Source organism: Mesocricetus auratus, unplaced genomic scaffold, assembly GCF_017639785.1.
Source record: "Mesocricetus auratus isolate SY011 unplaced genomic scaffold, BCM_Maur_2.0 Super-Scaffold_100010, whole genome shotgun sequence".
NCBI classification, from domain to species: domain Eukaryota; kingdom Metazoa; phylum Chordata; class Mammalia; order Rodentia; family Cricetidae; genus Mesocricetus; species Mesocricetus auratus.
The window spans coordinates 24,314,094-24,338,242 of NW_024429194.1; the positions used below are offsets into that span (position 1 = coordinate 24,314,094).

At 44.9% G+C, this 24,149-nt stretch overlaps 2 protein-coding genes across 3 annotated transcripts in view; one reads left to right on the forward strand and one right to left on the reverse strand.

Annotated features, from left to right (window-relative positions):
- Window positions 1-2,847: 2,847 nt before the first annotated feature.
- On the forward strand, window positions 2,848-11,714 carry LOC101840849. Its single transcript, XM_040752809.1, has 5 exons — window positions 2,848-3,517; window positions 5,795-5,872; window positions 6,302-6,436; window positions 10,336-10,440; window positions 11,110-11,714. Exons 1-5 carry the CDS (start codon window positions 3,316-3,318, stop codon window positions 11,346-11,348), a joined length of 759 nt encoding a protein of 252 aa, XP_040608743.1. The 5' UTR covers window positions 2,848-3,315; the 3' UTR covers window positions 11,349-11,714.
- A 4,781-nt stretch (window positions 11,715-16,495) lies between these two features.
- The window catches only part of LOC101840585 (nuclear autoantigen Sp-100), a 59,778-nt gene continuing 52,124 nt past the window's right edge, over window positions 16,496-24,149 (reverse strand). The window contains exons 19-23 of one of the 2 annotated variants that reach the window (XM_040753148.1): window positions 22,412-22,527; window positions 20,407-20,524; window positions 20,068-20,139; window positions 19,266-19,409; window positions 16,496-17,272 (exon numbers count right to left, since the gene is read on the reverse strand). In XM_040753148.1, coding sequence (XP_040609082.1) covers window positions 17,180-17,272; window positions 19,266-19,409; window positions 20,068-20,139; window positions 20,407-20,524; window positions 22,412-22,527 — 543 coding nt within the window. In that variant the 3' untranslated portion in view covers window positions 16,496-17,179. Of the gene's footprint in view, window positions 17,273-19,265; window positions 19,410-20,067; window positions 20,140-20,323; window positions 20,525-22,411; window positions 22,528-24,149 lie in introns of those variants that run through there. The other variant, XR_005879858.1, reaches the window with a different exon arrangement.

Below are 24,149 nucleotides of genomic sequence, written 5' to 3' on the forward strand. Positions count from 1 at the left end.
TCTTTCTACCCTTCGCCTCTCTCCAATTCCCTGCCCCACCTCTCCACTTATGCTTTTCCCCTTCCATATTTAATTCGCAATGTTCCACTATACACAGAGACACCCAGCACACCATAATCTTTTTTCCTCTCTCCTGGTTTCCACACTTTCATGGATACACAGTCACTCCCACATGAAGAAGGGCGTCAGAGGGTTACTTTGCCATTTATTATCAAACAAAATCCATGGACAGTTATCACAAAACAGAACGAAGAATCCAAACTGGGCTCCCAGCTGCTACCTGCCACAGCTGCTCCTGCTTCCTCATTCCAAATGTCACACATCCCAGCCCCTACTCTGCCTGTCTTTGGGTCATGCGCACTCTCTACCCCAGGACCCAAATGCTCCTTTTGATAGGCTAGCATTCCTTTAATATTCCCCATTTTTTTCTAATTAAGAAGGAAAGTTTCTAATCCTTACATAATAAAAACATATACAATAATAGTTGCTATTAAGTATTGTCCAGAAGGAGGAAAAGGTAATAACCTAAACAAATATGAAACTGTATGCAAGAACAATTAAATAAGAAATATATTCTAAATGTCCAGACCATAAATAATTGATAAATTTATAGACACTACTCCAATAGCTGCCCTTTTTTGAAGAATCCAAAGTTTTGTACTTAATATGTCCTTAGCTAAGATTTGGAAGAAATGCCGCTATAACTCATGCAGCACATTGGAGTGCCATATGTAAATGGAGGTGGAGTGTTTCTTTTGTCCTGACCCAAATAAACACGTAAAAGCTTATATTAGTTACAGAATGTTTGGCCTATAGCTCAGGCTTATTACTAATTAGCTCTTACAACTTAAATTAACCCGTTTCTATTAATCTACACTTTGTCACGTGACTTTGTGACTTTACCTGTTCTCTAACACAGCTTGTTCCTCTGGCAGCTGACTCCAATCTCTCTCTCTCTGACTCCGCTCCTCTTTCTCCCTGTATTTTCAGTTTGGCTTTCCTGCCTAGCCTTATTCTGCCTTGCTATAGGCTAAATCAGCTTTATTATCAGCCAATGAGAGCAACGCATATTCACAGCATAGAAAAGGGTTATCCCACAGCACCCACATAAAAGCACACGTATAAACATTAGAAACAAGGATCCAATCTGAATGAGTACATGCAGTGTTTATCTTTCCAAGCCTGAGTTACCTCACTTAATATATTTTCCTTTTCCACCCACTTCCCTGCAAATCCCATAGTTCCATCTTTCCTTACAGCTCAGTAAAATTCAATTGTGTACATCTACTATGTTTTCACTATCCATTCATAAATTTTAAATAGTCTTAAGAAGAAAACAAAGCAAAACAAAGGAGGGTAATGTCGTGCAGCCCATGCTGGCAGAGGAGCTCCTGGTTCCTTTGCCTCAGACTCCCAGGGCAAGGATTACCTATGTGTACTACCCTGCCTGGCTTGGATTTTCATTTAGTGTTACCATTTACCTTTTGATAGATTTTTCTTTATTGGTGATGGCTTTTTTCATTTTTTAAATTTAAATTAGAAACAAGCTTGCTTCACATGTTAATCCCAGCTCCTTCTCCCTCCCCTCCCCCGCTAGGCCCCGAATCCCCCTCCCAATCCCCACTCGGATCCCCAGGGAGATGAGGCCCTCCATAGTGGATCTCCAGAGTCTGTCATTTCATCCAGGGCAGGGCTTAGGCCCTCCCCCTAGAGTCCAGACTGAGAGCATCCCTCATTGTGGGATGGGCACCCAAAGTCAATTTGTATGCGAGGTGATGACTTTTTGTTACTGCTGGAAATTGTTTTTCTATTTTTATTTCAATTTGTTATTTGCTAGTATTTAGAGATGCAATAGATTTTAGCATATTGACATTGAATCCAGATACTGTGCTGAACTTACTAATTATGTCTAATAGTTTGCTTACAAATTATTTTTAGCTTATCTAAGTATATAAACACCAGCAAACAATGGCAGATATAGATTTCTTTTGAAAATTTCTCGCTTCCTTCCTTCCTTCCTCCTCCTCCTCTTCCTCCTCCTCCTCCTTCTTCTTCTTCTCCTTCTCCTCCTTCTCCTTCTCCTTCTCCTTTTTCTTCTCCTTCTTCTTCTTCTTCTTCTTCTTCTTCTTCTTCTTCTTCTTCTTCTTCTTCTTCTTCTTCTTCTTCTTCTCTCTCTCTCTCTCTCTCTCTCTCCTCTTCTCATCTTCCTCCTTCTTTTACTTTTGAGACAGGGTTTCTCTATGCAGCCCTGGGTGTCCTGGAACAGACTCCAGACTCACAGAGAGCTACCTGCCTCTTCCTCCTGAATGCTGTGATTATAGGTGTGCCTCAACACTACCCGGCAAGTTATTTCTTTTTAACGTTTATTTTTTAAATTTATTTTTCTCACCCATTGTATTGGCTTGGCTTTCCAATGCATGTCAAATGGAAATGGTAACAGTGGATACCTTTATCTTGTACTCAGCTTGAGTGGGAAAATATTTAATAGCTTGTCTTCAAGTGTCGTGCTTGCCACAGGGTTTTTTTTTTGTAGACATGCCTACATGCTTCATTAAATTAATCAATTTACTTTCTAATCTTAGTTTTCTAAGAGTTAAAATTGTGAACACATTTTATCAACTGTCTTTTTTGGACCTTTTGGAGTTAACATGTTTTTCACCATTATTTCTGTCAGTGTGATGATACAGTCCTTGATACACACACACACACACACACACACACACACACACACTCTTTCTTCCTTCCTCCCTTCCTTTATAAATGATTTTTTAATTTTTATTTTATGTGCATTGGTGTTTTGCCTGTATATATGTCTGTGTGAGGGTGCTGAATCCCCTGGAGCTAGAGTAGAGACAGTTGTGAGTTGCCATGTGGGTGCTGGGAATTGAACCTGGAGCCTTTGGAAAGTAGATAGTGCTTTTAACTACTCAGCAGTCTCACAGTCCTTGACTGTTAGATGGTAAATAATTCTTGCACTCCTGGGAAAAGTCCTCCTTGTGAACATGTCTGGGTTGGCTCCACTGTTTTGTTGGCATTTCTTAGTCTGTTTCCACAAAAGATATTGACTTGTAACCTTTCATTTTTGTACATCATTTAAAATTTTTGTGTCAAACTTTTCTGTCCTTTTGTTGCCAAGTTGGCAAGTGTTTTTTTTCTTTGTTCCCTGGCAGAATTTACATGAGTTTGGTAGTTTACTTTTGAAACCGTACATCAGAAGTCATTTGGGCCTGGATTTCTTTTGTGAGGGAGGCTGGGAAATGTGCTGTGAATCCTTATGTTTATTTTCTCACCGTGTTCTCTCCTCCCTGCCTTAGCATGCTTGTGGTGATCCAGAAAAAGAAAGGTCTTAATGAGATATTTTTTGATTACTTCAAGGAAAATAAAATAGAGATAGCCCATGCAATCCCCAAGCTGTTTCCTTTCCTAGAAAGCCTCAAGGACCGCTCCTTCATTATTGACAAAATCTATGCAGTAAGTGACATGTACTCATCACTCCCTGGAAAGCCTGCCCCACATTAACCCGTGTTTGGCATCCTGAAAGCCAGGCTTCTCCAGCTGGCTAGTGAACCTGGCATGCTCTTGTGTGGGAAGACCCTTTCATATTTGGTAATTGTCCTGTCATGTAGAGGGTAACAAAACGCTTCTGCTCCTAACTGGAAACCTTCTCTTCCCAGGCAATTGTGGGAGTGTGTGGATGGATGATAAGGCATTGTGGCTGAATTGCAACAGGGCTGGGATGCAGACGGATGGCCTGGCATTTGCTGTGCTTTTAACAGCTGCCCCCCACCTAGCGCCCCCCATGTCATCCCCCTCCATATACACACAAAAGAAAAAAAGAAAGAAATTGTTAAGATCCACTGATGGATAGTGAATAGTGACTTACAATAAAGCAAGATTAAGATAATGAAAGAACTAGAACAATACTGTTTGTCAATTAACGACTTTTAGGAAAACTGAGAGACAGGAATTAGTGGAAGAAAATGGATTGATTTATAATATTGGCCAGAACTCCCCAGCTTTCTGAGAAAGAACTTTTAATCAATCTTCATTCTGCCAAGAGAAAAGTTGGTGTGTGTGTGTATGTATGCATGTGTGTGTACACACACACATGCATACATACATATGATGAAACAGAAGCCAGGAAATATTCATATGCAGATTTAGTGGGGAGCTCAAGTTATGAGAACTGAAACCTAAATCTTCTCTGGACTGGCCACAGGCTGTCAGCATAGGTGTTCCTGGAGAAAATGAAATCCACAGGCCCTTAGGAAAGTATTTCATTAATACATCTACTTGTGTCAGATGAAATTATGTTTTGACACTCTGTTGGACTTTCTCATAGGATTCTTATGAAGCTTGTAGAATAGAAAAGGTAGATAAATGCTGTTTTAAAAAAAAGGCGCTGGGCAGTAGTGGCACAGAGTTAATCCCAGCACTCAGGAGGCAGAGGCAGGCAGATCTGTGAGTTCAAGGCCAGCCTGGTCTACAGAGGATAGCCAGGGCTATACAAAGAAGCTCTGTCTTGAAACTGCAACCCCCCCAAAAGACTTAGTTATTTTATTTCATGTATATGAGTGGTTTTGCTTGCATGACTGTGCATGGTGTGCACACCTGGTACCTACAGAGGTCAGAAGAAGGTGTCAGATCCCCTGCAACTGGAGTTACAGACAGCTGTGAGCCACTATGTGAGTGCTGGGAACTGAACCTGGGCCATTTTAATCTCTGAGCCTCTGCTCCAGCCCCAGTGCAACTTTGTGTCAAGTTACAAATGACATGACTCTGACATCATGAGGATGGGGCTGAGACACTTCTTCCCAGTGCAACTTTGTGTCACGTTACAAATGGCTTGTCTCTGACATCATGAGGATGGGGCTGAGACACTTCTCAGGAACAGCGAGTGTATCTGATGTCACTAGGCATCTGATTAGGTGTCTGAGCGTGAATTCTAGGAGTTCTTTGGTGGAGAGTGGTTAGGGGCTCAGAATTGAGGTTCTGCAACCAGCAGCAATCAAGAAGAAACATTTGGTGACAGCAAATGTGATCAATAAATATGAATCTGAGGCTGTTGTTCAAGAATAGGGAAATACAGACGTAGAGACATCGAGAAGACGTAGTAGAAATACAAGAACAGTGCATGGTTACTTGGAGAGTTAGAAACAAGAAGAAGAACATGGGAATGAGAGACAGAATAGAAAGGACAAAAGACATAAAAAGAAGGTGCCAACTGCTGACAGCTCACTTGCGTTGAGTGTCTGTTTTTGACTGCTGTGGCTTCACCATTCAAGTTGCCACCCAAGATTGGGTGCACAGTTTGTAGGTAAGGACACTGAACTCTGGAGAGATCACACATGTAGTTTTCGTGGACAAGGCATTTAGAACCCAGAGCCTGTGTGGCTACCCAGGCAAATACTGGAAAAGGCAGAAACAGGCAACAAAAGCAGGGAACACATACAGAGAGAAAGATTCTGGAGACAAAGAGTAGCAAGAGCTGAAGTGGCCGAGAATGTCTCTGAACACTCATGAAAAGGCCAGCTGGAGTGTGCCTTGGGGCATCCTATGGCCATCGATATGAAGTCAAGTCGCCACCAGGGCTAGAGTGGCCCAGGGAGGACTCTACTCAGCCAGCTGTGAGCCTTGCACCCTACTCTCGTGACCCGAGTGTGACCTCAAGAATCAGGGGGAACTTCTCATGGCCGGACGGGCTCTGGATTGATGCTTCAAGAGGCCCTTCAGTCCTTGTGTCATGAAGACAGAAGAGAGCCCCTACTTCAACTCCTGAAATAAACATCTAATTTTTGCTCCATAGGCTCTGGTGACAGCTGTTCTCTGGGAAGTCTGACCAGGACACCTTCAGATCCCACCTCATCTGATGGTCTGTTCTGTGCCTGTGTGGTCGCATCCCATTCTGTCACGTGATTTGGGCCATGTGCTTGTATTACTGACTGTCCAGAGTGCTCAGTGTTTGCATATGTCATTTCTCCAAGTTCAGGGCTTAAATTCCAGGGTCTTTATCCTCTGGATTGTCTAGGAGGGTTTCTGTACCTGTCTGTTTAATTGATTAGTGCACTTAACTAAAAAGCTGAAGGTTTATTATTTATTCATGTTTACATGTATATGTATTTTGCTTGCCAGAAACCTATGTAACTGGAGTTAGTTACTGTGTGGGTGCTCAGAACTGAACCCAGGTCCTCTGAAAGAGCAGTCAGCACTCTTAACCCCAGGTCATCTTTCTAGTCCCAAATTTCAGGTTCTTATTCATGATGTCAGAATGTCGTGTTTATAAAAGCACATTGCTGTCCAGGGTCCATCCAATCTGAAAAGAGAAGAAGATCTCCAGAGTCTACATGCGATTTGAGGTCTAAGTACCCAAACACAGACCACTCGATTTTTCATCCGTATGAGTCTCATCGAACCAACTATGAATGTGCCCAATCAGGTGAGACTGGGACAGTCTGGTATCTGCATGGGTGATGGGTGGTGGGTGTCTCCCACATATCCAAGAGCAGCAGTGGTGTCTTTGCTATTCCCCACAGCAGAACGGAACAATGTCCACAGCAAGGAGACAATGACATAAGTAATAGAGTGAGGACAATCATAGAAATAGAGGCTTGGGGACAGTAGTGAAATGAGAAACAGAGACAGTGATCAATGGCCTGGGAAGTCCCTCTGGAGGGGAAGGAAAGACAGAAATGGGGTTGGCCCTAGAAGTCGATGGAGCCAAAATACATCAACACCTCTCTGTGGGAGAAGCTGCAGCACCTGTAGATGGGATCCCGATGGAAGCTGGGAAGAGAGAAAGAGTGGCAAGAGAGGAGAAGAGCTGGGGTCCTCAGAGGGCAGTATTTTCTCCTGAGCTGCAGCTCACTGCAGCTTCAAACACCCAAGGTCAGGATTGTCACACTTCCCCAGCCAAGGTGCCTGGGACCCCTCTTATTTTCTGTTTCTTCAGTTCCGAGTAAACTTAATGCTCTCCAACTCTAAAAGGAGGGAAGGTCAGACAAGACCCCCACCCCCTTCTTACATCTACATGAATGCAAAGGCAAAGGATTGGGTTGACTCACACGTTTAAAAGTTACTTTGATATTTTTATTATTGTCTGTGTGGATAATGTGTGTGTGGGTACATGTGTAGTATAGCACGCGTGTGGAGGTCAGATGACAACTTGCAGGAATTGGTTTTCTTCTCCAGTGGGTCCATACCAGCCGACATCTCACACTGTAGACGACTTGCATGTTAGGTTGTTATGTGGAAGGAGGAGATACTTGCTTTCCCCTCACTCGCCCCTTGCCTCTGTCACACACCTGAGGAGCTAGCTGCTTCCTAAGATATGAGGGAGGCAAGTTCTCTGAGGCCCGGGAGAAGCTAGAAGCCCATCATCTAACACTATAGAGCTTCTTTCTTGCATCACTTTACAGACAGGGTCTTCTCCTTAAATCTGGCCCCTTGTAGCCTCTTACTTGCTGTTGTCTGCTTGCTACTGTCATCCTGCCTGGAGGGAAGGGACAAAGGAGACCCAAGTAGAGGATGAGAGCAACAGAGGATGAGGATAGAAAACACAGACAAATCATCAAGTAGTGAGTTACAGAGGTAACTTTGCTCTTGCTTTCCCAGCTTGGCAGACATTGGTAAGCCTGGGTAGTCTATCCTGGGTAGTTAGTCACTACTGAAGCATGAAAATGTGTGTGGTCCTCAGACTGGCAAGTAGAAAGATCATTGCAGAAGACCTCTAGGAGGAGGAAGGGAGGGTGGGACCCTGTGGGTGAGATAGAACAGGAAGAGGCCTAGCCTTTCCCCAAAGTGTGTGTGTGTGTGCTTCCTGATCACCTCTGTTTCTTAAATATAGGATGTTTTTATGTGTGATGCTGAAACTACTTAGGGTGGGGAAGCTGGAGCCATAACACCCAGACCTTTGACTGACAGCAGCCAGCACTACCCTTCAGTGAGTCTAGACAGCCATGATAGCCCGGCCTGTGAGCAGGATTCAGGGCCAGACATCATCACGGCCACCCTGCTGCACCTGGCTGGGTTGTGATCCTGGCAGCTGCATCTCCTCCAGCCTCTGTGGCTGCTGGGGTGACCCTCATTGCCATAACAACCATTAACTTCTGCGGCTTCTCTGGATGCCCCGCTTCAGTCCAGCTTGAGCGAATGTCATCACAACCTTCCAGCTTAGACAGCTTATTCAGTTGCCAAGGCAACCTCTGCAACCAGCTGCTGGGATGCCCCTGTGGTGTGAGGATGGGTAGCCAGCCTCCCTTCTGACCTGAGGTGGATGTTCCTATAGCCTCCCGGGGTGAGCACAGACCCGCCTTCTCAGCCAGGGATCTCAAATGTAGTGCATCAAACTGAGCATCGCTTCTTCACAAACCCTCCTGCCTCCATCTTCCCCTCCTTCTCTGCCAAAGATCCCTCTTTCCTAAGGTGGATAGATGTCCAGGTCTTCAAGCAGGAAGCCCAGGAGTCCTCTTGAGTCTTTTTCCATCAGCATCCAGGCCCCATCAGTTTTCCCACTGTGTGAACATGACCTGACCTGAATGTATCGAAAGATCTGTCACGTGATAGCGCTATTTCTGTACCTTCAACATTGGACATGCATTTTGGTACCGTGATATTGCTGGAAGGCTTCAGGTCCGGCAAGATGGTGCAGGAGGAAAAGGCATTTGCCACCAAGCCTGACAACCCAAGTTCAATCCTTGGAACTCACATGGTAAAAATTGAGAACTGACTCCTGAAGGTTGCTCTCTGACTTCCACATGCACTCATGTGTGCATACACACACACATACACACACACACACACACACACAGATGTAATACAAAACTAACAAAAGTTGAAAACTGCAAAAACAGTTGTAAGAATTACATTTATGCAGATGGCCCTCTCTCAGTATCCATGGGGAAACAGATTCTCTTCCTGGGTTTTCAAACCTACAGATGCTCAAATCTTTAATGTAACCTACACACATCCTCTTATTTACTTTCAGTCACTTCTAGATTGTCCACGATGTGTAATAGAAATATACTATGAATACTTGCCTTGTTCCTTTGTTTAGGGGATAGTGACAAGAAGTGAATGTGCTCATACTCAGTACAGATGCAAAGTATTTTACCGAGTGTTTCTGATCCATGGTTGGTTGAATCTTTGGATACAGAATTGGAGAATGGGACAGTTGTAAGTTGACAACTTTAAATCTTTTTTGTTTGTTTGTTTTGGTTTTTTGAGTTAGGGTTTCTCTGTAACAACCCTGGCTGTCCTGGAACTTGATCTATAGACCAGGTTAGGCTTGAACTCACAGAGATCCACCTGTCTCTGCCTTTAAAGTGTGGGATTAAAGGCGTGTGCCACCACCACCAGCTTTGTTCTTTTCAAGACAGGGTTTCTCTGTGTAGCCCTGGCTGTCCTGGAACTCACTCTGTAGACCAGGCTGGTTTAAAACTCTATCTCTATCTACCTGCATCTGCCTCCTGAGAGCTGAGGTTAAAAGCATGTACCACCACACCAGGCAGGAGAACTTCAGGTCTTAACAGAGCTAAAATTAAGCTAATTATGTCAGGAATACAAACTTTAGCTGAGATAGTTATTAGTTGGCAAATGATGGTAACAGGGAGAGGGAGAGAGAGAACAGATAAAGATGGTGTCAGAGCAGTGAGAAAGAACTTGAGGACTGAAGAAAGGAAGGTGTACTGTAGGGTGAGATAGAACACAAAGTGGGAAGTTTGTTTCCTTCCTCCTTCCTTCCTTCCTTCCTACCTCCCTCCCTCCCTCCCTCCTTCCTTCCTTCCTTCCTTCTTTCCGTCCTCCCTCCCTCCCCCTCCCTCCCTTCTCTCTTCTTTCCCTCCCTCCCTCCCTCCCTTCTCTCTTCTTTCCCTCCCTCCCTCCCTCCCTCCCTCCCTCTCCCTCCCTCTCTCCCTCCCTTCTCTCCTCTCTCCGTCCCTGCCTCCCTGCCTCCCTCCTTCCCTCCCTCCCTCCCTCTCTCCCTCCCTTCTCTCCTCTCTCCGTCCCTGCCTCCCTGCCTCCCTGCCTCCCTGCCTCCCTCCTTCCCTCCCTCCCTCCCTCCCTCTCTCCCTCCCTTCTCTTCCTTCCTCCTCTTTCTCTTTGAGACCAGGTCTTGTTACACGTAGCCATGTTAGTCTTGACCGCATGATTGACCCTCCTGTCTCAACCTCCCAAGTTCTGCGATAACAGGTGTGAGTCACTATGCCTGGCAAAGCAGTAAAAGTTTAGTGCTGTTCTTCTGCTCCTTAGTCAAGTGTCAGGGGAGGGAGAACAGGGTTGCATGAAGCCTTTTCAAAGGAGTGGATGAGAATGCTTCAATAGCATTCTCTTCTTTTTCAGGGACAAAGCTACACACACATGAAAACTGGACATGGCCTTGTTTTTTGAAACAAGAAAACCCACAGAAGCCAGGGACAATACAGAACCAAGAGGATGAAGTCATTGGTAAGGATAACTTAAGATGCCTGTGGGGATGGGTGACCCATCTAAGTCATAGTGGAGGTAACTGGTTGAGTGTGTGATCAGAGCCATGCTCAGTGGCTCTGGGAGCCCCAGATAGATTCAGGGAGTTGTGGGCTCTGGTACTCTTATCCTGGGAAAGCAGATAGGCAATGGTACAGTTTTAAGAGATCTGGGAGGGAACAGCCACAAGGAAATGTGTTAGACAAGGAAGCCAGGTGTGTGTGGGTAGTGGGGGAGACAAAATAGGCAGAAGCAGAAAGCACTGGAGATTCATGGAGTGAGAGAAGGCAGAGGTAGAAGCCATCAGAAAGGGGGAAAGGACCATAAACAGATTGAGATGTGGCAAGCAGGGCTTTGAGACAAGCAAAGCCAGAGGAGTGTCCCTCAAAGTCAACAGTGAGTAGAACACTGTGGAGGGACCAGCTAAGACAGAGGCATTGCTACCTAAACACTACCCAAGCTTCTGGATCCTTCCTGTGCCTGTGTTCTGGGGTTCCAGTTGAGTCAGCTTTGGGGTCATTCACTGAGGGCTCTAAGGGGTTTGTATTGCTGTGCAGTGGTGTCATTCACTGAGGGTTCTAAGGGGTTTTATATTGCTGTGCAGTGGGGTCATTCACTGAGAGCCCTAAGGGGTTTTGTGTTGCTGTGCAGTGGTCAGCAGTGAGGGCTCAGAATGCAGCGATGAGGATGATGAGCATGAACTCCTGGAACTCTTCACTTTGACACCAAGACACAGGAGGCAGATGGATGAGGTTGGTGAAGACCATGTACCCTCGGCTCCAGAACCCAGAGCTTCTGTCAGGCACTCACACTTCCTGTTTCCTGACTCACCATTCTTGGGGGACATCGAAGAGCTTAACCGTCCATTCTCTGCACCTTACTTTTTCTGACACCTGTGAAGTTATGGAGGGTGTAACGGGGTTCCAGACCTTAGTAAGCCTCCGAGAACTAGCACAACTGACTCCATGATGGAAGTACCATTCAAGCTGTAAACTCAGCATGTGGGCAATGCCACCTGCCAAAATGAAAACAGAGAACTAACCCATCAAAGTCCATAGTTCTGGTAAAGTCTCTAAATGTTCTAACCTTGCTTTTTTTGGCTTCTGTAGTTCTGCTAACTGTTCTTGTTAACTGAAGTATGTCAACCCAGAACATGTTTTTTTTTTGTGCTTAAAAGCTCACCTTGAGGCTACACTGAGATCTGGAACACCTAGTGTAGTCTCTGGTTGGCTAATAAAGATTTATATTTGTTTAAATATGTGTCCAAGTGGTCTTCTGTGGTGGGTACTCCACAACAGAGAGGTCAGGCAATGCTCTCTGACTTTGTTGATGTATAGGTGGTAGAGTAAAAAGAAGATGGAATAGTTACAAGCTTTATTTTGACTTCCCTCTTTCACATAGCCACACCTATCTGAAGCATAATAGAGTATACACTTGGCCTTTATCCAACTTTCTTTGTATAATAGCTCTTAGAATGTCTGAAGTGTTCATTAGCTGACTATACTTGTGAACATCTGAGAGGATCAGGCAGAAAGCCAGTGTAGGCTACAAAGTGATATCGCTAGGAGACTCTGTCTGGCTCAGGTGTTTCCAGGCATGTGGTTCAAAGAATTAAAGAAGCATAATCAAATAGCAAAGCAGAAGGGTATTTTATTCAGAAACAAAGTTTAAGTTCCCAAGACCTCCCTGGGTAACTGACATCCTGGTTGGCACGTTGAGGCATGACTGGTAGGCAAGCTGGCACTTGGGTGAACGAGCCAATGAGAGCAAGAAAAGTACCAATGAGCAATGCTCCTAGGAAAGTCCCTAATCTTTGAATCCTGATTGGTGGGAAAATATAACTGTAACCTCTCACAGATGTTTGTGGTTTTTGCACTTAAACACTTGTCAATGTGAGCATTTGGGGATGTAGTCAGCTTCCAAATCTGTACTGTTGTCCCTGACTGGTCCTCTGTTGTGCTGCCCAGTAACAAAAATCATGCTTTGTGTGACCCCTGTGTCTGCCTCATGTATGTATGTATATATATGTATATACATATAATATATGTATATCTATATCTATATATATGTGTATTTATTCTATTCCTCTAGAGACTTTGACTAATACACTAAGAGAACTTAATAAGACAGCTTTGCTTTCCCTGGATTTGAATGAGTGAGTTTATTAAGTATATATCAAACCAAAGTAAAAGAATAAATAGCAAGTGATAGACAGACAGATTGGCTAGATAGACAGCAAAGCATCATCTAACTGGATGCTCAGTCAGCAGACATAGACTGCAGAAACCCCATTGAGACAGTCATTTGGAGTTCCTCTTAGAGTCTAGGGCAGGGCAGGATTCCTTCAGGTGAGGCTTCCAAGCAAAAGAACAGAGAGCAATAGTGTAGGATATGACGTTTCAGGAATAATTTGATGGATTATGAAAGAAATAAACCTGCTTAACCATCAATAGAGTCAGGGAATGTTCAAGAAAAACTTTGCCTGATGGACCCAAGTTTTGTTTTGTTTTGAAACAAGGTCTTTCTAAATAGCCCTGGCTGTCCTGGAACTCACTCTATAGACCAGACCAGGCTGGCCTTGAGCTCACAGAGATCTGCCTGCCTCTATTCCCTGGCTCCCAGTTCTGGGATTAAAGGTATGTGCCATCACATCTGGCTTTTTCTTGAGATTGACATTTGAGGGTCCCTTTTGAAGGCAAAATATATGTCCCCAGTTGGTTTATATTTCTAGTCTCCCTTGTTTTTTTTTAAACTTTAGATGCTTCCTGAAAAATAAGGTTTAGTCTTGAACAAGTGAACCCAGTTAGTAACTTTATGGGATTTAACAGTCTCCTTTTAAAACTGGTTAAGCTTGGCTGTCTGAATGGCCTGAATGGCAGTTCTTTTGATTATACTTTCCTTTTGGGTGTCTAAGACCATGTAGGTGGCCAAAGATAAATCTTTTTGTTTGTCAAGTCTATTGAGACTCTGTATGTGTTCCTCTTGGGGATTTAGGAATGACCCATTGACTCCCTTAGCTTTCCTCTGTCAGCCCTGTCTCTGCAGGAATGGGTCAGAGCCCTGCTGACCATGTATGTACCTTCCTCTGGAAGCATAGGAAGCACGTCTCGCTCCATTGTTTCTCCTCCCTGTGAAATGTACATGGATCAGAATCCAAGTGCCAGAGACTCCATGGCCTGTCTGATCAAGAGGCCAGGTGACTTAGTAAGGGTCCCTGTCCATGAGACACTGGCCGACCTCGGAGTGTAAGGGTTAAAAATGGCTTTCTTTCTGCACCTCTTATCTTCCCAGAAGGACAGACAGCCTTACCAGTTTCATGATTCTAAATCATGTATAACATTTAGAGAGAGTTTAGACAAACAAACAAACAAAAACTCACGAAAACAAAACATGCCTTGGTTAGGGCTTCCAGTGCTGTGATAAACACCTTGAGCAAAATCGACTTGGGAGGAAAAGTTTTATTTCAGTTTATAGCTTGGAGTCTGTCATTCAGAAAAGTCAGGGCAGGAGTCTGGGAGCTGGAATTGATGTAGAGTCAGAGAGGGATGCTGCTTACCGGCTTGCCTCCATGACTCGATTGCTCAGCCTGCTCTCTTCCAGCACCTGGGGCCATCAGCCCAGGGGTGGTACCACCCACAACAAGCTAGGACTTCCCACATTGCTCATCAATCAAAAACATGCCCGGCAGGCCAGGCTGGTGCTGGCACTCTCTCTGCTGATGCTCTGTCTTTCCAAATAACTCTGGCTCATGTCAAGTGGACATAAAACTAGCCGCCACAAAGCAGTTTTTAAACTAAGTCTTAATTTTGCTAAGACTCGCCTTTCAAAGTGATTAAAAGTCTAACAAAGTTGGAAACACACAAGCAACCATCTTGATTGGACACACAGTTTTGCTGTTCAAACCAGTTATTATAAATGCTGCTATAAGCAGATCAATATCTTCAGGGATTTTAATAACCTGCAATACAAGAGTTGAATCCAAATAACATACATGGCACATTGTAGCAAACTGAAGTTTCATGTCTGTACATGTTGTTTGACTACCAAGCCTTTTGTTGTTGTTAACAAATCTCAAAGTTTCTCACCACTTAGGTGAGATACACACATATCCTTGTATATACTTTTATTCATCAAGGCTCTGTGTAAGCCAACATTATTATTATCAATTGGGTGGTAGAGCTTAGGAGGAAAATAGCCTCAAAATAATTCACAGGTAAAAATGCACAGCAGAACGGGGTTATTCCATGAAATAAACACATTACCTTATAGCCAGTGGGGAATTCCCCCACACCCAATTCAGCCATGCCAGATATCAGAAAGAGACAGCAACAGCAAGCATGCAAAGGCATAGCAGAAGTAAAATGTTTCAGGGTCTGTGGTCTTGGGGGCCTTGCCTACCGAAGAATTATCCACAAGGGGGTTGCCTCCTAGTGAGCCGGTACCCTGAACCTCAATGTCACCTGCTACCCCCTTGACACTGCCACCAGCAATAGACTTAAAGGTATGTTTTATCAGGCTAAAATCCGGCCCTAGGAAAAATGTTTTAACCCAAAGGCATAGCTTTGCTGTGATACCAAGGTATAAATCTGTTCCAGCTGTTTTACAGGTCCTCCAGGTTCCTGGGGAAAGAGTTCTGCTACTGTATCAAGAAATCTGGCCTGGTGGAAACTAATATCAGTCTCTAGAGCTTCTTTTTTGACCCCACCCACCTTCCAGCCTGTATTTTACAGGTCCGCTCTTCCTGCCATACCTGTGCCGAGGCTACCCTGCGGGCGGGGGAGGGGGGGCAGCTGGTGCAGGGACAGGCGTGTCTGGAGGCCCCACGTGTCCACTCACAAAAAGCTCTGTTATCTCTTAACTCCTCCCGACACCTTTACAGGATGGGTGGAGAGACCCCCACCTCCAGGAACAGCAGACATGATGACTCAGGTACTCCTGGATCACAGCATCCCCTGACTTGACACGCCATTCCCCAAGCTCCTGGGACATCAATACGGTACCTACCACCTCCCCAGGCTCAGGCGGGCACCCATGCAGGATAGATGTCTGTGCAGCAACTGGGACCCTCCACCCTCTGGTTTTCCAAACTGTCCCGATGAAGGGCCTATCTGCTCTTCTGCGTTGCTCATTCATCTTTGTCAGTACAACCCGGGCACATCTCCACTCTCTCATGGCTTGTCCCCTTCCTAGGGCTGGTGACAGCAACCATTTTCTTCTCCTAGCAACTTGCCTTCTCCACTTCCTCAAGAAACAGATGCCTGAGGCCTTCAGGATGGCAGTTAGCTGAATGCTTCTCTCCTCCCCCACCGAGCATTAGCCCACTCATTACCGACTTCCCATGCCCACATCATCCTATGCCAGCAGGAAGCAGCCATACTTTAACCAGCACACATATAACCCAAGAAGGATGGAGTGTTCCCTTGAAAGTCCCATCTCAGCCCCCTCATCCCTCTTTAAACTCTGCCCCTCAGAAAGCCTGCCAAGCAATGGCTCCTCCCCCAGAGCCGCTCAAGACATGGAATACAGTGTTTTTAAGCTCCAGTCCATAGACCTGTCATGTCTGCTCCTCCCTCCCCCGCCTCACTTCTGGGGACTCGAGAGTCACCTGAGAGTGCTTTGCTCATCAGACCTGGACTTTAAATTCGGCTTCATCTGGCTTTTTGTGTCGGGGGAGAAACCTACTTCCAGGGACACAGAAATGTTTATCTAGCTACAATGTCACGTATTGACTGTTGCTGATGACATATCCTGCCAGGTCCCCGACAGCAGGCCAGTGTCAATGCCTGAATGCTAACACTGACAGCACCTGGAGTGCTCAGCTCCTGACATGCTCACCTGTAAACCGCAGTTTCAGACATAGAAGACATTTGTTCCGTATTCTAGCAGTCTGAGCAGAGGCCAGGTGTCTGCAGGGTGAATCGTCACTGCATCCGTTGGTGTGGTTACTACTTTCAAAGAGAAATAGCATCTTGTAGAGAGTGTTGGCCCACTAGATTATGTTCTGCACAGTCCTGAGAATCAGCAATGATTGCCATACTTTCAGTTTTGAATGAGTGAGTTTATTAAGTATGTAGCAAGCCAAAGCAAAAGAGTAAATGTAAAAACAACAAAACATCATTAATTGTGTGCTTGAAATATCCAGGGGGAGCTGACCAGGGACGTCATGTAGAGGTGGGGGGAGGGGGTGGCAGAGCTCCCATTGCAATCCAGGGCAGAGCAGAGTTAGCATCTGGTGAGGCTTCCAGGTTGAAGAGTAAACAGGATAAACAAGTGTAATATCTGTTAGAAGTGGTTCACCTTCTACCTGTTCCCAAGGACACTGTTTCCACTTTGGACCTGTTTTGCTGGTTTCTCTGTCCAGCCACTGGGTAAGAGGGGCCAGGTCATCCTTAGAAAAGATACTTTGGAGGACATTTGGAGACAAACATATTTGGGTTAAAATGGGGGAGCAGTATGATCTTGCCTCCAGAGTCATGTCCTCAGTGGGCTCCCTCAGCACCTGACAGTTCACTACTGTGATGTAATTGCAAGTGTTAAGTTTTATTTAGGAAGATAATTGAACAGGAAGGGCAATACTGAGGCAGAAGCAGATGCGTGTCAGAGTGTTGGCATAGAAGGCAGAGTGGACAGTGGACTCTCTGAGCACTGTGCTTGGAGGGATGGGTAGTGGAGAGAATAGAAAGGGCTAAGTTAACAAAACAATGTGGTTACAGGGTTGGAGTTATTTGCTTGCATCTTTGATTGAAAAAATTCTTTTGAAAGTCTTCTCAAATAGCTCTCCTACTGTGACTCCAAGATAGCTGAACTTGTGGTTCTGAAAAAGAAGTAGGAAATCAGCTCTTAATGGAATCAAACCTCTCTCCTCAACGAAGAGGTGGCACAAAGACCCTACGACCCTGAGGTGGTGCCAAGGGAGCAGCATCTTAGCACAAGAGAGCTCATACCAGGAATTCATAGGATGCTGAAAACCTGCAGAGGTTCAAACCAGACAAAATCCCAGCCCTGAGAGGGGGGTAAGCATAGAGTTACACCCTAATCCAAAAGTTATTCACAATTGGTACTTGCTGGGAAAGTGAATATCGTTTTTTTTTTTTTTTTCCAATCAGGAGTGTTACTGGCTATATCAACCTTTCAAGATAGACCCCAAGCCCAGGAGTAGCTGGTCAACATAAACAGACTCCGTGGGGCCTTTTTTTTTCTTTTCGTCTGTCAGTGCTACATTTATTTCTAAAAATTTTTGCCATAAAACAAAATCATGCCTATAATAGTAATCAATAATTTTAGAGACACATTAAGCATCCTAGGAAAATAACTTGGCCCCAATACTATTACTAATGCAAGTATGAGCTGTCCTTAGTCACACAGTGAAAAAGCATCCAGTAATTCATCTTCATTCACTCGACACACTGTGCTTTCTACGCATTCACCTCTTTATGCTAGCATTAAATAAGATCAATTCGAACATTGCTCTCTGGAGAAGGGAAGCTTGCACTTCTTCACTGAGGGGAAATTGCTTTCACTATCTGCCCCATCTTTATGAAGGCATTTCCCTGTCTTCATCAAAATGTCAGCATCCCACTATCCTTGTTTGGCTCCAATTTCTTTTTTTCCCCCAACATATGTTTTTATTTAAATTAGAAACATGAATGTTTCACATGTCAATCCCAGCTCCCTCTCCCGCCCCTCCTCCCTTGTCCCTCCACCAGCCCCCTCCAGCCCCCCACCCAATCCCCATATCATTCCCCAGAGAGGGTGAGGCCCTGGGGGGGGGATCTCCAGAGTTTGTCATTTCATCCAGGGCAGGACCTAGGCCCTTCCCATGGGGGCTTTTTTAATTGTTTTGTTCTGTGTGTGTGTGTGTGTGCATATTTTTTGTGTTGTTTTACTCTCTTTTGTCTTGGTTTGTTTATGTGGATTTTTAGTTTCTTTTGATTTTCATTTTTTGGGGGTGAAGGTATTGGTGTTTCCTTTTTTTTCTTGAGAGGGAGAGAATCTTAAATTGAGTGGACAGGGAGGTGAGGAGGACCTGGGAGAAGGGGGAAGAATATGAAGAAAATATATGACAAACAAAATTCTAAAATAGAAAATTAATTAATTAAAATATATTTACTAGTATTGTTGTTTCTGTTTGTTTGTTTGAGACAGGGTCTCATCGTGTAGCTCCAACTGGCCTAGAACTTGCTTTGTAGACCAGGCTGGCCTTAAATTCACAGAGATCCACCTGCTTCTGGCTTTGGCATTTTTAATATTTTCAAGCATGTGTACTTATGTGTGGGTGTGTGCATGCGAGTGCAGGTTCCTGAGGCGTTGAGAAGAGGGTGTTGAATTCCCTGCAGTTGGAGCTGCAGGTGACTTTCCTGGTGTGTGTGCTGGGAGCCACACTCCACTCCTTCCAAGAGCAGTAAGTGCTCCTAACTGCCCCGCCATCGCTCCAGCCCTGTTGCCAGAACTTTTTGCCCCAGCACTTGGACATTTAGATACTAAGAAAACTGGGGGTTCCGCAATGTGAGACGTCTGGTTTTCTCTCTTTATAGATGAGAAATGCTGGCTGCCTTTAAAATACACTTCTGTTCTCTGCAGCGGTGAGCTGCTCTGTAGCATGTTGCTCTCCATGGGGGAAAATCGGCTACCCAGAAGTGAGCTTCTGGAGGTCCTAAGAGAGTCCCTGCTGCTTTCCCCACCTGCATCATGAATCCCCCCCAGATCTGACTTCTGTGGGCTTGCCCCATGAATAGGACAATTACAGCATCTAGCTGACATGAGGAAAAGTGACTCAACTCAAAGGAAAAGGAAAGAGAGGCTCTTACATTATAAAATATGCTGTGGTTCCGAAAGATGAGGCGCATGTCCTTCACAAAATGTTGTACTGAATGGTATGCCTTCTTGTTGAGCCTGTACTTGATTTTGTTTAGCCACATGTGCTCCTGGAGGTCTGGAAAGTCCTCTTTCCTCTGTTGTGAAAAGCATGGAATTGGGGAGGGGCTGTCAGCATAGTCCCGAGTCGGCCTTCCACACACTCCCATGGTTGTATCTCCTTCCTCTGACTCATCCTAACCCCTGGTACACTGCAACTCAGAAGTGAAGGTTTCGCAATTAGGTTATAAAGGTACAGCCCCCACCTCTGGGGGGGGAGGTGGATGGAATTAGCGCCCCTATTAAGATTCCGGGAAGCTCTCTCCATCTCTTCAGCATATGAGAGAGCAGTCAGCAGTGAGCTGCTTACCTCCCAGAAGACTTGTAATCAGTTGTCATGGCGCACACCTTTAACCCCAGCATGAGGGAGGCAGAGGCAAGTGAATCTCTGTGAGTTTGAGGGCAGCTTGGTCTACAGAGTGAGTTCCGGGCCAGAGAGAGAAACACAGTGAGACCCTGTCTCAAATAATGAAGTAGAAGACCCTCATCAGAACCCAGTCTTTATCTGCTCCTTGGCCTCGGACCTCCAGTCTCCAGAACCATAAGAAACAAGTTTATACTGTGTACACTGCCCCAGTCTATGGTCATTTGCTATACATGGTTCCCTGCACAAAGATACCCATCAACAAGGCGAAGAGAAAGACAACTTGTATGGGAATACGATCACAAGATTTCAGTTTTGTTGTTGCTACTCACTTGCTTTGGTTTGGGGATAAAAAATCTACTCTTTGAATGGCAGTAGATAGTCAAGAGAAGCAGCTCACATTTCTGCAAAAGATGAAAGGCAATTCTAAGTGGAAGGTAACTCAGGGAGAAAAGGCCTCTTAAATCCCAAGAGGCAATGAATGACTCCCAGACCTTTGGCCTCTTTGAGACAAATATGAAATGATGCTACTCTCTGGAGTATGAATTTTAGCATTGGGTCATGAGATCAAAACACATCATGATTTACCTGTGTTTCTGTTCGACACTGTCTGTGAGACCATGTTCCTCTGCCAACCAAAGAGAGGGGCCTCCAACTTCACCTTGACTCACCAGCTGCTCCTCAGGCAACATCTCCCTCCTCAGGACCTCAGATTCCTTATGATGTGCTCGATTTTCTTGGCACCTTAGCTGATCCTTTGTCATGCAGAAGACACAATTCCACAGGCCACTGAGAGGTCAGGCATAAAGTGAGCAAAGACAGTCTGTGAACCAGCCCCCATCCCTGTGGCTGAAAAAGACCTCTGCTCAAGAATGGCAAATGGCTTCCACCTAGCATTCAACTTCAGTCTTCGAGGACACAGCTGGATCTCCATGTCAGTTCACTATGCAAACACAACCACTCCTATCAACAGTGAGTGTGCTGAATGAGGTGGTACCCAAGGAAGTGATGAGTTTCTATTGACCTCAAAACTTGAAGTTTCCATCTGAGTATTGGGAGCTTGACAACAAGCCATGTTTGGTCATAACAGTGAATTTAGTGCCTTAAGCACAGGGGTCTTGAACCTTGATCAGACGGGAGTTACAATTAGGAAACCAGAAAGCAACTCTTGCTTCTCAGCCCTGCTGAGTGAGCATAGCAGAGGCTACAGGCATCTTTTCATCTGACATTGCCAGGTCTGCAGCTAGAATCTGTGTTATGGAAACTTATTGGAAAGGAAATGTATTGATGGTGCCAAATATTTTTCATTTTACCTCACATATTTTATGTCAACTTGAGTCTATGGAAGAAGAAACCTCAATTGGGGAAAATGCCCCAAACAGATTGGCCTGGGGGAAAGCCTATGGTGCATTTTGTTGGTTGATCATTGGCGTGGGAGATCCAGCTCACTGTGGACTGTGCCACCCCTAGATGCTATAAGAAAACAGGTTGAACAAACCTTGGGAAACAGCCAGCAAGCAGCACTCCTCCATGGCCTCTGCATCAGTTCCTGCCTCTAGGTCCCCTACCTTGACTAAGACACCCTAAATTTTATTCATTTCAATGATCCATCTTAATAATGCCATCTTCTCTTTGTCCATTCAGTGTTTTTTTGTTTGTTTGGTTTTTTTTTGAGATGTTCAGGGAGGGTGTTAGGATAAAGCGCACAGAGGATCTTGGCGGATCCCATGGCAGGTGAGGGTGACTGCGGCGGAGGGACAAGCATGCCAGGCAGACAGGGCTTAAGTGAGTTCTATTAGAAAGGGAAGGGCAAGAGGAAAGAGAAAAGAGGTAAAGAGACAGGGAGGACAGAAGAGGGAGGCAGGGAAAATCCTGTCTGCCCCAGAGGAACCACGGGAAAGCAAGGAGGGGTGTTAGGAGCTATGTGGGCAGGGTGAAAGGGCTGATTCACTTTGTGCCTTGTCTAACTGGTCAGAAGAAGAGGTTTCCAATAATCCTCTGATGGTGCCCGGGGAGCAGTGGGTGTTCTTATGACTCCTCCTGTCAGCAGAGGGCAGTGTTCTCTTAGAGGATTTCCAGTAGAGAGCAGTCCCTAGGTCACAGTACTGCACACACCATTCCCAGAAGGCATCCAATCCCTTGACGACCTCTTAGAGTACCACATACAATCTCTGCCAGAGACACAGATAAAGCAAAGGAGTGCTCTGGTGGGGGAGGGTTAGGGGGTGCCGACACAGAATTTCCAGTTCTCATGCTACGCTCAGCAACCCCGTTTGATAGAAAACTGGGTTAGGTTTCTGAAGGCTTGAAACAGCCAAGCATTATCAATTTCGCAATCCCATATTGGGGAAGAGGAATGCATGGTTAACCGACAAACACTACACAGTGCCATCATCCCACGGAGCACATGGGTGAGATGGAGTGACACTTCTTTCAGGTATCACTTTACGTTAATCTTTCTATTAACTATTTCCATTAATCCTCTGTATAGCGCTAGGAAACACCTCTGGATACTTTTGGATCTTGAGACTAAGATCTCAAGACACATCCAACTGGAAACAACAACCCAGCAGTGTGTGTGTGTGTGTGTGTGTGTGTGTGTGTGTGTGTGTGTGTGTGTAGGAGGGAGTGTCCTGAGGAGTAAGGGATGGGTGGGGGCAGGGCTGTCTTACTAACCTCTTGACTTCCACAGGTGGGATGTGACATCTCTTATGATAGAATTTGCTACAAATAGCACATTGGTACAACCTCCGTCGTTGGCCGCACACTGTACACTGTTTTGAATTTTCCAGCTACAAGAAGAAATGTTCCAGAAATCACCAAGAGCAGTGTGACCCCAGAATGCTAGAACATATGGCCTTTGCCTAAGCCAAGACGGCCCCAGAAATCTCCTTACTCCAAAGTATATTTCAAATATTTATTTATTTTATGTGTGTGTTCCTGAGTGTATATACATGCACAATCTATGTGCAGGTCCCTGCAGAGACCAGAAATATCCCCTGGCCTTGATTTGCAGATTGTTATAAGATGCCATGTGGGTGCTGGGAACCAAACCTGGATCCTCTGGGAGAGCAGCCAGTGCTCTTAACTATTTATAAATCTCTCCAGCCCCTCTCCTAAAATATTGAAGACAATTATTGAACCGATTTTAAGAAAAGGCATTCTGATATGAAATAAAGTTCATGGAATTGCTAGGATATGTCATACTAGAAAAATTTGCAAAGTGAAAATAGCAATTCTGACACGGAAATAACACAAACACCATCACAATAGCAACAGTAACAAAAAAAGATCAATTGAAGATAACCTGATAAGTTTATTATTCAGGAAAGCCTAACTCTAAAATATAATGCCTTAATCTGGCTTAATTAATTGCCTAGTTAATTTCATAATAATTATTATTTTTTGAGACAGAGTTTCTCTGTATTGTTTTGGAGCCTGCCCTGGAATTTGCCTTGTAGACCAGGCTGGCCTCGAACTCACAGAGATCCGCCTGGCTCTGCCTCCCAAGTGCTGGGATTAAAGGTACGCGACACCACCTCCCAGCTCTTTTTTTTTTCTTTTTTTGATATGGGGTTCACATAGCCAGGACTAGCTTGGGTTCTGATTCTCCTGACTCTGTTTCCAAAGTGATTTTTCTAATGTTCTAGGAATAGAGGACCACCTAGGGTTGAAGATCTGGTTCTACTATTAGAATGCGGGGGTTCCTTGGGTTCTATCCTGTGCTCTCAATTCATTTCATTTGCCTCAATATTTGCAGTTCCTCCCATGACCACTCCTCTAGTCGTTCAGGTCTGTATTCTGGTTTTGTTTGGAGCCTCCAGCATTCACTCTCTGCTTCTCTAGGGAGATCTTTACGGTTCTGTAACATTGTATCTGCTCCTCTTTTACAATGATCCTCTGACCTCCCATCATGTGCAGCCGGATGAGAACCGGGACTCATCCCTGCCCCTCTCATCTCAGATACCCCATCCCTACACCAGTCACGCTCACCCTAAGTTTCAAGTCTAACCTCATGCTTGTGCTTGTGTAGGGCCCGATGCCATCAGGGTGCAGAATTCTTTACTCATGACATCACCAGCAAAGGAAACCATCTAACAAGTCAGAGCTGAAGTGAATAAAATTGTCATTTGTGGTTTCTTTCTTCACCCAGACATGACAAAAGAACTACACACAATGTTCAAATTCTAGGCTGCAAACATGAGTCTATTTCATTGGATCTCTCTATAGGAACCTTAAATGGCCTATGATGGACATGTTTGGAGGCATCTACCTCCAACAGGGACCAGAGGCAGGGAACCTTGCAAGAGTCCTTGCTTTTTATAATAGCAGGTGAGACTATGTTTGATGAACACTTTTGTCAGGCTGCTGGGTCAAGATTTCTGAGTTATTTATTAAAAACACCCCAAGTGAG

Coding starts and splice junctions, on each gene's coding strand:
- LOC101840849 (XM_040752809.1), top strand. CDS start 3,316: ATGCTTGTGGTGATCCAGAAAAAGAAAGGTCTTAATGAGATATTTTTT. Junction 5,873..6,301: donor AGATCCCACCTCATCTGATG/GTCTGTTCTGTG, acceptor ATTGCTGTCCAG/GGTCCATCCAATCTGAAAAG. Junction 10,441..11,109: donor CCAAGAGGATGAAGTCATTG/GTAAGGATAACT, acceptor GTTGCTGTGCAG/TGGTCAGCAGTGAGGGCTCA.